General features: G+C 41.1%; 1 protein-coding gene across 1 annotated transcript in view; it reads left to right on the forward strand.

Annotated features, from left to right (window-relative positions):
* The window catches only part of UNC80 (unc-80 homolog, NALCN channel complex subunit), a 238,742-nt gene that overhangs the window by 100,370 nt on the left and 122,243 nt on the right, over positions 1-16,129 (forward strand). The window contains exons 29-31 of the mRNA XM_040357443.1: positions 4,121-4,321; positions 6,253-6,360; positions 7,161-7,299. Of these exons, the coding sequence (XP_040213377.1) occupies positions 4,121-4,321; positions 6,253-6,360; positions 7,161-7,299 (448 nt within the window). The remainder of the gene's footprint in view (positions 1-4,120; positions 4,322-6,252; positions 6,361-7,160; positions 7,300-16,129) is intronic.

Consider the following 16,129-nt stretch of genomic DNA (forward strand, 5'->3'; position numbering starts at 1 on the left):
AATAGCATATGCTTAGAAAGTACACAACTTGCAAACTTGTAAATAGCTGTGCCAAGTCTGGCTGCAGAGGATTAAAGTGGTTTTAAACCCTTACATATTGTATACTTAGTAAAGTGACCAGCCTCCGGTGATAAGCAGAGATGAAACAAATTCTCCTGCATAAGTTCTACCTATTTACCTGCAGTCATCTCCTCTCTACAGCCTCCTAAAGCACACATTTTACACAGTGTCTCTGAGCTCTAGCAAGCAGAGGGCAAGGATCACACACTGCAGAACACATAGCAGGGAACTGAGTGTAACCTGGGACCAGAGTGGATGGAATGTACACAACCCCTTTAAACAAACTCAAAGACTGTGTGCAACTCTCAGGGTTGAATCCATGGCTTATGGCAGGGTAAAAGAAAACTTTTACCAGTCACGTTTTTCATTTTTGTAATTTTATTATTTACTTCAACTTTGGGAGAGAGAGTTAGAGATGCTGGATACTCAAAAAGATTACCAGCAAAAATGTCTCACACAGGTTGCAGAGTGAACCTCAACTTCCAAACTTCAATTTAGTATAGCTTGTTTATGCCTTCCTCAGGTTTCTGGGCCCTTTAATAGCAGATAAATCAGATATTTGACCCTGTAATAGCAGTCACTGTGTTTTCTTAAGTCTCAATGGAAATCTCCATACCCCTTGAAATTTTCCACATTTTGTCATGTTACAACCAAAAATGTAAATGTATTTTATTGGGATTTTATGTGATAGACCAACACAAAGTGGCACATCATTTTGAAGTGGGAGAAAAATTATAAATGTTTTTTAAACATTTTTACAATTAAATATGTGAAAAATTGTGTGTGAATTTGTATTCAGCCACCCTGAGACAATACTTTGTAGAACCACCTTTACTGCAATTACAGCTGCAGGTCTTTTTGGGGATGTCTCTACCAGCTTTGCACAACTAGAGAGTGACATTTTTGCCCATTCTTCTGTGCAAAATAGCTCAAGCTCTGTCAGATTGGATGGATAGCATCTGTGAACAGCAATTTTCAAGTCTTGCCACAGATTCTCAATTGGAATTAGGTCTGGGTCATTCTGACACATTAATATGCTTTGATCTTAACCATTCCATTGTAGCTCTGGCTGTATGTTTAGGGTCGTTGTCCTGCTGGAAGGTCTTTTGCAGACTCTAACAGGTTTTATTCTAAGATTGCCCTGTATTTGGCTCCATGCATCTTCCCATCACCTCTGACCAGTGGTGTCCCTACTGAAGAAAAGTATCCCCACAACATAATGCTGCCACCACCATGTTTCACGGTGGGGATGGTTTGTTCAGGGTGATGTACAGAGTTAGTTTTCCGCCACACATAGCATTTTGCTTTTAGGCCGAAAAGTTACATTTTGATTTCATCTGACCAGAGCACCATCTTCCACATGTTTGCTGTGTCCCCCACATGGTTTCTTGCAAACTGCAAATGGGACTTCTTATGGCTTTCTTTCAACAACGGCTTTCTTCTTGCCACTCTTCCATAAAGGACAGATTTGTGGAGTGCACGACTAATAGTTGTTCTGTGGACAAATTCTTCCACCTGAGCTGTGGATCTCTGCAGTTCATTCAGAGTTACCGTGGGCCTCTTTGTTGCTTCTCTGAATAATGCTCTTCTTGCCTGGCCTGTCAGTTTAGGTGGACGGCCATGTCTTGGTAGGGTTGCAGTTGTGCCATACTCTTTCCATTTACGGATGATGGATTGAGATGTTCGGGATATTTTTTGATAACCTACCCCCGCTTTAAACTTTTCCATAACGTTATCCCTGGTAAGTTTATACTTATCAGGTCAAACAGGCTTGTGGAATAACAGTGTCCCAATTCCTAGGCAGCTCAGTTGTTGGGCAGATGAATGGAATCCTTGAGAGCTCTGGTGCATAAGCAATAGGAACCACTCGATGGCAAACCAGCCAATGATGACAACAGGTACTTCCAATAATAATGATCCCAATAGCTCAGAATGTATGGAGCAAAAAAGGAAAAGAAACGAGGGGGCACATAGCGTAAATCTGGATAAAATTTTACATGACAGTAAAAAATAGAATTTACACTCACATTTCAGATGGATAAAATAGGTGTTTAAAAACAATCAGGCAGTAGGGTCAGCGTATCGTCCCGACGTGTTTCGTTCAATAAAACGTGATCTGGGGCACTGACCTACTGCTGTAAAAGACCCTTATATATAGATAAAAACCCCCATACCTTAATTATATTTGTGTTGAAACGCCACTTTCGGGTTTTAGTAGGTACATTTCATTGGCTGGTTTCCCATCGAGTGGTTCCTATTGCTTATACACCAGAGCTCTCAAGGATTCCATTCATCTGCCCAACAACTGAGCTGCCTAGGAATTGGGACACTGTTATCCCACAAGCCTGTTTGACCTGATAAGCATAAACTTACTTGGGTCTGATCCCTCCGGTAAGCCTCCTATCTACACTATCTGGTGGTGGATCTACTATCAATGTTTCAACACTAAGTCACTTATATTATTTAGATTTTTTTACACAGACTATATATTGTCTATGGACTATTTGGGCACCTTCGGTGTTGTTGCCACATGATTGTAAGACTCCTTCATGAAGTCCTTTCTTACTTTTTTTCTTATATTTTTAGCGCTGCACGTAAGTTTTTTTGTTTAGTTTGTCTGCAAAATTGATCTAATTTTGTGGTGCTGGCTGCCATTTATATATTAACATTTAGGTAGCGCGGTGATTGTATGTACTATTGTATATATATTTTCTTGTCCATAACGTTATCCCTGACCTGTCTGGTCCTTGGCCTTCATGATACTGTTTGTTCACTATGGTTGTCTAACACACCTCTGATGGCTTCATAGAACAGCTGTATGTTTATTTATACTGAGATTAAATTACACACAGGTGGACTCAATTAACTAATTAGGTGACTTCTGAAGGCAATTGGTTCCACTAGATTTTAGTTAGATGTTAGTTAGGGGTATAAGAGTAAAGGAGGCTGAATACAAATGCATGCCACAGTTTTCACATATTTGTAAAAAAAAAGCTAAAACCATTTATCATTTTCCTTCCACTTCGTGTTGGTTTATCACATAAAATCCCAATAAAATACATTAAAATTTTTGGTTGTAACGTGACAAAATTTTGAAATTTCCACCATCTGAACCAAATAAGTTTATCTTGGTCTCATCAGACCACAGGACATGGTTCCGGTAATCCATGTTCTTAGTCTGCTTGTCTTCAGCAAACTGTTTGCGGGCTTTCTTGTGCATCATCTTTAGAAGAGGCTTCCTTCTGGGATGACAGCCATGCAGACCAATTTGATGCAGTGTGTGGCGTATGGTCTGAGCACTGATAGGCTTATCTCCCCCACCCATTTAACCTCTGCAGCAATGCTGGCAGCACTTATATGTCTATTTCCCAAAGACAACCTCTGGATATGACGCTGAGCGTCATGGCGAGGCCTGTTCTGAGTGGAACCTGTAGTGTTAAACCGCTGTATTGTCTTGGTCATCATGCTGCAGCTCCGTTTCAGGGTCTTGGCAATCTTATAGCCTAGGCCATCTTTATGTAGAACAACAGTTCTTTTTTTCAGATCCTTTTTTGCCATGAGGTGCCATGTTGAACTTCCAGTTACCAGTATGAGAGAGTGAGAGCGATAACACCAAATTTAACAAACCTGCTCCCAATTCACACCTGGGACCACTAAAGAGTCACATGACACCGGGGAGAGAAAATGTCTAATTGGGCCCAATTTGAACATTTTCACTTAGGGGTGTACTAGATTTTGTTGCCAGCTGTTTAGACATTAATGGCTGTGTGTTTAATTTTGAGGGGCCAGAAAATTTACAGTGTTATACAAGCTGTACACTCACTACTTACTTACATTGTAGCAAAGTGCAATTTCTTTAGAATTAATAAAATGTTTACAAAAATGTGAAGGGTGTACTCACTTTTGTGAGATACTGTATATAATATTGCATATTATAATATATGCATAGTATCAATATATTTGTATGCAATATTTCCTATTTGCCTGATAAAGAAAATACATTTTGTAACCTTTTTTTTTTCAAGTGTGTTTTAATCATGTATGTTTCTATGCTTATTAGGTTATGATCCTTTTATGCAACCAACAAAGCTTCATTTGCACCCATGTGGACTATTGCCACCCACACTGCTACCTTCATCACAGTCGCTCATGTGCTCGGCTGGTCAGAGCTCTCAAGTTGCTCTATGGAGACACAATAGATTCGCTCAAAGAAGATCATCTGGGCTGTGGATCTGGTCTTAGAGGCAAAAAATTTAAAGAGGTGTGTGTGTATGTAAAACATGTATGGCACATCTCTGCATGTTTGTGGGATCAATTTGTAAACAACGGGTGAAGCGTATTTTTTTAGTTATTCATTTGTAAAGGGGAAACTCAATGTAAAACCATATTGATTGGTTTAGCAGTAGGTGTTAGTAAGTAAATTGTATTTACCTCGTTGTCCCTTGTGAATGGAAGTGATTATTGCGCTATCCCAAAACAAAAAACAAAAAAAAAAGGAAAGCAGCTACACAAGAATGTGACAAAAATTCAAAACAAGTGGAGGTATATTTGTAGCACTAAAAGTGATAAAACAATGAAGTGTAAGTAAATGAACCCAATGGGGTAAAGCAAACTGTGAAAAAGCACACACATGAATGGATGATTTCGAAAAACTGAGTCCACAAACAAGAACCAATAGCTGGCAATGTCCGTCATAAATCTTATTAAGAAGGTATCACTGGGGCTAAACACCATCACAGGAAATATATTTTCAAACTAATGGTGTGTCTTAAACACTCTTACCGGAGCCGTTAGATCTGACTGTCGGTGACAACGGATCAATCAGACATGGGTAGACCAGATATCCAAAGAATCCAATGGAACTCAGGGTATTCCTGGAAGGGATCCAGATGGAAATAATCATGACTGGAATCCCTGGACCGCGTTGTTCACGGCTAATGCTCCATCAGGCATGGATATTCCAATTCAGTAGGAGAACCAAATGATCCAAGATAATCCAAAAGTATTCAGAGGATACCAAATACTAATAACCCCAACTGGGGTAGCGATGGCAAAATGGAAGGCCCACAAAAAAACACACGTCCACAGAACTTGGAAGAAAGAAAAAAGGGGGGCTCCAAATGATGCAGGTCAAAAAATATAGGTTTTATTTGATAAAAACCAACATACAAATGAGGGCCCCAGTAGAAGTCCAAGTAGGACAAAACGCGTCGGGCAAGGTGTATCGCTCCCCATATTGCTTTTATTCTACAGTGATCACTTTTATTTGTATGTTGGTTTTTATCAAATAAAACCTATATTTTTTGACCTGCAACATTTTGAACCCCCCCCCTTTTTTCTTTCTTCCATGTTCTGTGGACGTGAGTTTTTCTTGTGGGCCTTCCATTTTGCCATCGCTACCCCAGTTGGGGTTATTAGTATTTGGTATCCTCTGAATACTTTTGTATTCTCTTGGATCATTTGGTTCTCCTACTGAATTGGAATATCCATGCCTGATGAAGCATTAGCTGTGAACAACTCGGTCCAGCGATTCCAGTCATGATTATTTCCATCTGGATCCCTTGCAGGAGTACCCTGAGTTCCATTGGATTTCTTGCATATCTGGTCTACACATGTCTGATTGATCCGTTGTCACCGACAGTCAGATCCAACGGCTCAAGTAAGATTAGTAAATTAGTTTGAAGATATATTTCCTGAGACGGCATTTAACCCCAGTGATACCTTCTTCATGAGATTTATGACGGACATTGCTACCTATTGGTTCTTGTTTGTGGACTCAGTTTTCTAATTCATCCATTCATGTGTGTGCTTTTTCACAGTTTGCTTTACCCCATTGGGTTCATAGTGTTAGTTCATTTATTTACACTTCATTGTTTTATCACTTTTAGCGCTACATATTTACCTCCTCTCTGTCCCTTGTTCACCAATGCTGTGTAAAAGTCTAAGGTCTCAGAACATTTTCAGGCCCCTGTCTACCATTTTTTTAATCTACCACCACAAGTATCAAACCCAAAGAAGTGAGTGTGAAAACAAATAACGTTTAGTACTTCCTGCTTCACCCAAATGCTGGGCCATTCTGGCAGGCAAAGCTCCAACACTTTTTTGAAGTTAACTGTTGACTTGGCTCTTTCAGATTAATAGAAATGTTTTATTGATGCAAGAAGTGACAGTAGTGTGTTTTTATGCCCATAGTGCTCAGATAAATCTTCCCTGCGAACCCCATCACTGAAGAAGAGAGTTACCGAAGCCAACCTAGAAGGAAAGAAGGACAGCGCTATGCTGAAGTTTATAAGGCACCAGGTAAAGGTTTCCATAAGATGTTGAACTCATTTGATAATGAGCAGAAAGATGAAAATTCGGTGTCATCTTACTTTCGGATCTCATGCATTAATGTTCTTAGTTAGAACTGTAGTTATTTCCCAAGGTCCATTCAAATTCAGAGTTTTAAGACAGGTCTTATGCTGATTGTGGTTGTGGTAAAGTAGGTCTAGTTCAGCTTAAACAGAACCTATTGGAGTCAAACACCAATGAGTATCTGTGATAATAATCTGAATACCCATTCTTGAATTGCTATAATACTACAGCCTTAGCGATGAGAGATTACCTGACTTCTTTTACTTGATTTACTTGTATTCTTGGACACAAGTCCATAATGCAATCATTTTTATGGGCCTGCTACTCTAGAAAATAATTCAGTTCCTGTTCTGAACTTTGGTGTTGATGTTGGCCAAAGAATGGCCCCACCCTGGCCAATCAGATGGCCTGATGTGATGTGATTATCTATTGAGGATTGGACAATTACACTTACAATATCTGAGGCCCTCATTACTGCAAAGCAACATTTTCCATCTTTTTTAAAAATCTTCATGGGATTTAACCAGCCAGGAAAGGATGATGGTTATTACATGTATGCCAATTTAATCAGCAGGTAATGCCAAAACAAAAGGCTGTAAATCTGTTTTGGGGGACATATGATGGTCCATGGCAAGCCTAAACAGTATGCTCGTGTTTTTTGATACCAGATGTTTAAGAGCTCATTTAGTATTGAAATCTGTTTAGCACTTTCCAAATCATACATGTCTTCTTTGTGTACAAATTAGGTTATGAGTTTGTCCCCAGCTCCCCTATCATTGCTGATTAAAGCAGCTCCAATCTTAACAGAGGAAATGTATGGGGACATCCAACCAGCGGCTTGGGAGCTGCTTCTAAGTGTGGATGAACACATGGCTGGAGCAGCGGGTAAGAGACATTCCTCTTTGAATTAAAAGATATGTATCTTATTACTAGTTTTTACCAGCAACCATCATTGTTTAAGATCTACAGTATCATAAAAGTCTATATGCAATGGTGAATACCAACTAATAGGAATGTGTTACATAAGGGAGTAAAAGGGGAATTAGTCATAGACTAAACAGCTATCCACCAAAAGGACCTAGTCTGGAATGTCATTTTTCTAAAATAGCTAATTACCATTCTTGGCATACTCCACTTGGCTCAATGTAGACCACGGTTCCATGGAACCCTAGGATTCCTCCAGAGGTTGTTAGGGGTTCCTTAAGCAATGACCAATGTCTGACTTTTCCACTGACACCATTCATCTTATTAGTGTTCTGTAAGGGGGTGATTCTTCCCAATGACCACAAGTGTAAGGAGCATTCTTTCCACTAACTAATGTTTTATGAGTTATAGATATAGTCATTTTTAGCAAGGGTTCCCTGAGACAGTAAAGTTATTTCAAGGGTTCCTCTGTTTCGAAAAGGTTGAGAAAGGCTACTCTAGATGTAAAGAGCAGAAACACATTCATCCCATCCCTAAGCAAAGTCCATGTACAATATGAAGCCATAGTAGTCTGATACTAAATCCCTTCATGGGAAGAACCAATAGCAACATAAACTAATCAAATTTATGTTGCAATGCCATCCATTGTAAAGCTCTTGTCAAATAGTTTGCATTCAGTTGCTCCCATCCAACAGAAGAACCAATGCTAAGATGTGGAAAGAAGGCAGACAGAACTTATACAGTAAAACCTTGGTTTGAGAGTAACTTGGTTTGAGAGCGTTTTGCAAGACAAGCTAAATTTTGTAATAACCTTTGACCTTTGATATACAAGCGATGTCTTGATATAAGAGTAGCGTCTTATCACAGCTGAGTATAAAAAAGAAGAGAGGAGCCTCTAAGTGTAGAAATATGGTTACATTTAATGAAGGTACAACATTTAGAAACTCACATGGCTGATGATTAAAACAGGCACATCTAAGTATGCAGGCATCCAGGGTAAAGCTGCCATATAGACCAGGGGTCTCCAAACTTTTGAAACCAAGGGCCAGTTTATTGTCCTTCAGACTTTAGGAGGGCCCAGCATTAGTGAAAATAAATATGGCCTCAGAGTTGGTGGTAAACATAAATTGAGGAGTAGTGCTCCTATTAGTAGGAGGAATAGTACCCCATTGTTGGTGTCAGTGGAAGGAATAGTGCCTCTTTTATGAGTGGGAGGAATAGTCCCCCGAGGGCCTGATAAAGGCTGGCAAAGGGCCACATTTGGCCCTCGGGCCGCAGTTTGAAGACCCCTGACATAGACCATCCTCCTCACCGCCATTAATGTCATCCCTTCCACGAGCGCTTCAAGCCTCGCTTTCAGATCGCTCTACAGCAGGTTAGTCTTCCCGGTCACGATTGCAGACTGATATTGGTAAGAGCCGGCGGTGAGGAGGATGGTCTATGTGGATCGATTTACCCCGGATGCCTGCATACTTAGATGTGCCTCTTTTAATCATCAACCAAATGTTGTACCTTCATTAAAAGTAACCAAATTGCTACATGAGGTGCCTCTCTTCTCTTTTATACTCTGTAGCTCCTGCTGGATTTTGCTTCTAATCCCCTTGTGGAGGCTTCCATTTGTGGATGGACATTTTATGGTTACACAACTTATCACATTGCTGTAATCTTTTTATATGGACTATAAACTGAAGGACTTATGAATAAATAGTTGTGGAATGAATCATTTGAGTTTCCATTATTTCTTATGGGAAAATTCGCTTTGATATACAAGTGCTTTGGATTACACGCATGCTTCCGGAACGAATTATGCTCACAATCCAAGGTTTTACTTTATTGTCTTACATAGGGATGGCTGGCCAGTGGAATCTGAGGTGTTACACATGGAGATTGAATATTGTAAATCCAGTTATATTGTGCTACAGGTGTGCTTTTTAAAACGTTTTGTAAAAAAATAGTGTGAGTGGTGCCTCAAAAGTCTGAATTTTTTTTTATTGTACATTTGTTAATGTGGTACCTATATTCACCACCATATTCATTATAAAGTAAAAACAGAAGAGAGACTACACTCCTGGAACTGTTGGATTCATGTGAGATCTGCAGGGTATCTATCCAAATGATTTCACAGTGTAATTTCAAAACAATGGAAATACATGTAACTATTTTATGTACTTAATTGTCGAACTGTGGAAATTGTATGTGGTGACAGGGTCTCTTTGTTAAAAAACTAAATGGAAGTGAAAACAAATATTTTGAAAAATGTGTTTCAGCTGCTTCTAGGAGCTATTAGAGGAAAGTCTGAAAAAGACAGGGGGCCAGATCCACGTAGGAGATACGATGGCGTATCTTCAGATACGCCATCGTATTTTTGAGTCTGAGGCGTCGTATCTTGGCGCCTGATTCAAAGAATCAGATACGTCAGAATTTTGCTAAGATACGACCAGCGTAAGTCGCCTACGCCGTCGTATCTTAACTGCATATTTACGCTGGCCGCTAGGGGCGTGTACGCTGATTTACGCCTAGAATATGTAAATCAGCTAGATACGCCAATTCACAAACGTATGCCCGGCCGACGCTGTACAGATACGCCGTTTACGTTAGGCTTTTTCCAGCGTAAAGTTACCCCTGCTATATGAGGCGCAGCCAATGTTAAGTATGGACGTCGGGCCAGCGTCAAATTTTCCGTCGATTACGTCGTTTGCGTAAGGGCTGTGCGTCATTTACGTTCACGTCGAAAGCATTGGCTTTTTGCGGGTTAATTTGGAGCATGCGCACTGGGATACTTTCACAGATGGCGCATGCGCCGTTCGTAAAAAGCGTCATTTACGTAGGGTCACAAACACGCCCACATGTTCCATATTTGAATTAGACGGGCTTACGCAGGCCTATTTAAGCTACGCCACCGCAACTTTGCTTTGAGAATACTGCACTTGCCTGTCAAAGTAGCGGCGGCGTAGCGTAACTACGATACGCTACGGCCTGCTTAAAATTACGCCGTTCTACGTGGATCTGGCCCTGGTTGTCCACTGACCACAAAACCTGGGATACAAAAAACAGAATACAGTAACAAGTCAGGATCACAAGCATTAATAATCTAAATATAGCCATATATTAAATGATTTACTCAGTATATTTAGTTTAGATCCAAACCAGAGCTGTGGGAGCCACACAAACAGTTTAGTGAAAATATATAGTAATTCACTTATAATTAAAAGGCTCTATATATTAATGTTTTCACACAAGATATATACAATGTTCACCTGAAATTCGCACATTTTTTCTAATTGGAAAAATCTCCAACATTAACACAGAGATATTTTTTTTAAATCAATATTGAACCCAAAACCAAATGTAATATATCGCACCTTACCAATAATAAGTTGTGGTGGCTGCATTCATCTTCCTTTTTAGGCTTTCTATCTATACAGAGAGAAAGCATACAGAGAGAGGGAGCATAGAGAGAGAGAGCGCACAGAGAGAGAGCGCATACTCTGTATGATTACTATATCATACAGAGAAAGCATGCAGAGAGAGGGAACATACAGAGAGAGAGAATATAGAGAAAGCATACAGAGAGAGAGAGCACACATACAGAGGGGGAGAATACAGAGAATGCATGCAGAGAGAGGGAGCATACAGAGAGCGAGAATACAGAGAAAGCATACAGAGAGAGCACGCATACAGAGAGGCAGAATACAGAGAAAGCATGCAGAGAGAGGGAGCATACAGAGAGAGAGAGAATACAGAGAAAGCATACAGGGAGAGAGCACGCATACAGAGAGGGAGAATACAGAGAAAGCATGCAGAGAGAGGGAGCATACAGAGAGAGAGAGCACGCATACAGAGAGGGAGAATACAGAGAAAGCATGCAGAGAGAGGGAGCATACAGAGAGAGAGAGCACGCATACAGAGAGAGAGAATACAGAGAAAGCATACAGAGAGAGGGAGCATACAGAGAGAGAGAGAGCACACATACAGAGAGGGAGAATACAGAGAAAGCATGCAGAGAGAGGGAGCATACAGAGAGAAAGAGCACGCATACAGAGAGAGAGAATACAGAGAAAGCATACAGAGAGAGGGAGCATACAGAGAGAGAGCACACATACAGAGAGGGAGAATACAGAGAAAGCATGCAGCGAGAGGGAGCATACAGAGAGAGAGAGCACGCATACAGAGAAAGCATACAGAGAGAGGGAGCATACAGAGAGAGAGAGAGCACACATACAGAGAGGGAGAATACAGAGAAAGCATGCAGAGAGAGGGAGCATACAGAGAGAAAGAGCACGCATACAGAGAGAGAGAATACAGAGAAAGCATACAGAGAGAGGGAGCATACAGAGAGAGAGAGCACACATACAGAGAGGGAGAATACAGAGAATGCATGCAGAGAGAGGGAGCATACAGAGAGAGAGAGAATACAGAGAAAGCATACAGATAGAGGGAGCATACAGAGAGAGAGTACATACAGAGAGCAAGAGCATACAGAGAGCAAGAGCATACAGATAGAGAGCATACAGAGAGAGAGAGAGCATACAAAGAGATGGCGCATACCGAGAGAGAGAGAGAGAGAGAGAGTATTTAAATAATGGAATTATCCAAGACTAGTGCATTTGCCCCTGGAATTTTTTTATTTTTGTTATAAATGTTTGTATAAAAGCAAATAAAATGTCAGATTTGTTATTATAGGTAACTACACGTGTTCTTTTTTTAATATATTTAATTCTATAGTACCGTGAAAGCATAGCTGTTACCATAAATACTACCAGTATCATAATTACAGGCAATTTTTTATATATATATTACTGGTTTCATTCAAATATATTTACCTCACCATACTGAATAACTGAATAAATGCACAAAGTACAGAAACATGTTTGCTGCTCTGATTTTTCTGAGTTGGATGGTTTTGCAGTAATCATTTTGTGTACACCTTCACTCTTCACCCTGAACTTAACCACAAGAAAACTCACAGCTGGGTGTCTCATCCCCCTATGTGCTTGCATAATAAGGTAATAAGGTAAGAAGTTGGGTACCAGTGGGTGGTAAGAAAAAAAAAGAAGATATATTAACAAGGGAGGTGTGATCCAGAGAGGTCAGGCCCACCCTATATTATGATGCAGCAAAGCATGGCATGGCATGGCATGGCATGATGGGAAATGACATTTTCTGGATGTCATAGGAAGTCAGGGCTTCCAATTTTTTTTTAAAAAGAGCATACCTCCCAACATTTTGATATAGGAATGAGGGACACCTACTAGCAAATGTATGTAGACATAGGACACACCCCTTGCCAGACCCTTAATGGAGAATTAACCAAAAAAAGGTTAATTAAAGTGGAGTTGCCGCTCATTCATCTCATCTCCCCCCCCCCCCCCCAGTGCCACAATTGGCACCTTTCGGGGGGACAGAATACCTTTGACAGGTATCCTGGTATCCTGTCCCCACTTCCGGGAAGTTCACACTTCAAGGCTCCCTCCTCCTCTCCCTGTCGCGGGCCAGTAGGAGAGAGGAAGGGGGCCTTGCGCAAGTACAGTAGGGTTCCCAGCGTGAAGCCGTAAGGCTACACTGCCAGGTACCCTTACCCGCAATGGCGGTGGCAGCACCCGAAAGCTGATGGAAACAACAGCTACGGTGCCGACATCACTGGACTCTAGGACAGAAAGATCCACTGTGACTTAAAGTGATTGTAATTTTTTATTTTATTTTTATAACAAAACCGGTATATACAATGGAATTGCACAAATAGGCCCCCAACCTCCTCTTCTCGTGTCCCCCACCGGCGCTTCTGGCTCTTGCTTTCTATAGGGGCATTAATGCAGGCTCGCACCTGAGCCTCACTGTCTGCTTTTATAGATACAGACAGCGGGGCTCAGCCCCACCCCCTGCTACTTCGTCACTGGCTTTTATTGACAGCAGTGGGAGCCAATTTGCTGCTTCAGCAAAGCCTGTGAGACCAGGAAGTGAGGGGAGAGAGGAGCTGCAGATGTGCACATCACTGTATCGAATGAGGGTTTAGGTAAGCAAAGGGGGGGTTGAGGGGGGATGCTGATACCTAAACATGTTTTACCTTAAAGCGGAGTTCTGCCCACCCCCCAGCAAATAATTCAAAGTCAGCATCTACACATACTGTAGCTGTACACATACTGTAGCTGCTGACTTTTAATTATAGGACACTTACCTGTCCTGGAATCCAGCAATGTCGGCACCCTAGAGAGAACCCTGCTGTTTACAGAGAGAACCCAGCAGTGGTACCTTTTGGCTTCACAGCCGGTTCTCTACTGGACATGCGCATTGCGCCTGGCAATGAGGGAAGGAGGAGGGCGCTGCATTTCCGAGTGATCTCCCCCCCCCCAAAAGGTGCCAAATGTGGCACCGGAGGGGGGAAGGAGGCTGATTCCACTTTTGGGTGGAAGTCTGCTTTAATGCAAGGAATGGATTAAGGTAAAACATATTTAGGCTTTATAACTGTGAGGGAACCATCCAGCATCCAGCTTGGGTGCCTCTGTGAAGATATTGCTTCCTCCAGTCTGGTCCCAGGAATCGAGTATTATAGCTGTGCACCCAAAACTAGGCGACACTAGCTGAAAACTAGAAACTGGAACTTTCTTTATTCAAAAATCCACACAGAATATATAGCACAGAAGATCAGGTAGAACCTGATCACATTAAACTAACAATGCAAACTAATTATGGTGAATTTGATTTAAATCAAATTGGGTTAAATCACGCTCCTACAGCGCCTCAAAGATGCGGCTAGCGGGACTTTTTTTTACCGTCCTGCCAGTGCACCGCTCCAGTGTGAAAGCCCTTGGGCTTTCACACTGGAGTGAATGGAGCCACTCTTTCAGTGCGTTTTGGAGTTGCTGTTTTTAACGTTATAGCGCCTGCAAAGTGCCTCAGTGTAAAAGGGGTCTTAACTATCCATTAAATTTGTATCTAGACATGCCCGTGTACTACATATTTCTTGGCAGATCTAAAGGAGAATGCACAGTTCGATTCTAAGGCCTCATGCATACTGCTATTTGTATATGTTGTTTCTCCTGGCAGAAGAACATCAAAACTCCCCATAGCTGCATTTTTTCAAGCCAGTTTAGGCAAGGTTAGCAGCATTTGGTTTTGGCCAATTTATTTATTTAATTTTCATTTATTCTGGCCATTGAAATTAATAAATGCTGAAGTGCTAAACACGCCTAGTGCATCAGCGCGTTTAGAAACGCTTGGCATTTTCGATGCTCCAAACTCCTCTCCTGAACGTAATTCTACTGCATTCAGGAGAAGGAGCTTCTGCTGCCTCTGCTGCTCCTGAACTCCTCTAAAAACCTCTAAAAACCTATGTGGGCATGGATATTTAGGCTTTTACTGAGTTGTGTTCAGGTGCTTTGGCAAAAAATGCCATAAGCCCCAAAATTAAGGAGCAGCAGTGTGCATGAGGTCTAACATGTGTAACAGACAATGTTTTTGGCTTGGCATACTGTACACCTATTAAAATGTAAATCCTGTAATGCCAAAATGTTTAAAAAAAAATAACGCTCCAAACTTTGCTCTCTCTATTTAGGGACATAGTTGAACAGTGGGGACATCTAGTGGTAAATAAGGAATATTTCACTCAGCATTTAAACTGGTGCGAATCCAATGTAAAAATCCAATAACCTCCCTCATACATAAGTATTTCCAATAATTTACCAAGCCAAGAAGTAATAACAGTTAAGTACATAAGGGATTGTAAATCACAATCCAGTGGTGTTCAATACCATTGTACATAGTAAAACAACAAAAAAAAACACAGCTTGCGGATAAGTAACAATTTAGATTGATTTGGAGGAAATATGCCTTAGGACTCGACAAAATAGCACTGATCTTGGCTAGGACAGTACTGGTAGGGAAGCAGCATTTTTTTTTTGTACTTATGAAAAGGATTAAAGGAATTATTCTGCTCTAAATGTGAAATAAATGTGAAATTTTGCACTGTAAAGGAAGGTTTTTAGGATGCCAGGCAGCTAAGATATGACATTAATAAAGAAGGGAAATTTGGGACTTTGAATGAATCAATTAAAATGCGGAGGTACAATAAGTTAAGAATTTATTAAATTAATAACATGGATGTATATCCAATAAAAATATGATTTCAGGGCTTTTTTTCAGCGGGAACGCGGGGGAACGCAGTTCCGGGACCTCCTGTACTGAATGTATGTAATGGAAAGAAGTTCTGGGGTATGCTGGAGAGTCTATTGATAATGGCTGCTGGAGGATCAAATTTGCAAAGGAAGGGGGTCTCAGTTGCTGGGGAGTTCTTTTGTTGCTCGTGGGGAATATACTGTTGCCAGGGGGAGGTCAGTTATTGCTAGGAGGGATGTACTGTTAAGGGAGGGGTCTTTTTGCTGGCTGCTGGAGGATCTATTGATGATGGTTACTGGGGAATTTATTGTTGCTGGAGGGGATCTATTTTACAGGTGGGTCTATTGTTGCTGGGGGTGGGTCTTATGTTGCAGGGGGTCAATCTTTGCTGGGAGGGATCTGCTGGCTGCTGGAGGGTCTATTGATGCTGGCTGTTGGGAGTCCATTGTTGCTGGGGTTGATCTATTGTTGCTGGGGTGTCCATTGTTGCTTTGTTGCCTTTCTTGTTATAACTAACAAATTCTATACAGAATTTATTCTGGCAAAAAATGTGTGGTTATTCCAGAAAAGCAATGTTGGAAATATCATATGAGCTGGCACTAGCTGTGAAAAAGAGAAGTGTGAAAAGTATGACAGTGTGCAAGAGAGCAGTGTGAAGGATATGACAGCAGGCAGCATG

This window comes from Rana temporaria, chromosome 6 (assembly GCF_905171775.1).
Source record: "Rana temporaria chromosome 6, aRanTem1.1, whole genome shotgun sequence".
NCBI classification, from domain to species: Eukaryota; Metazoa; Chordata; class Amphibia; order Anura; family Ranidae; genus Rana; species Rana temporaria.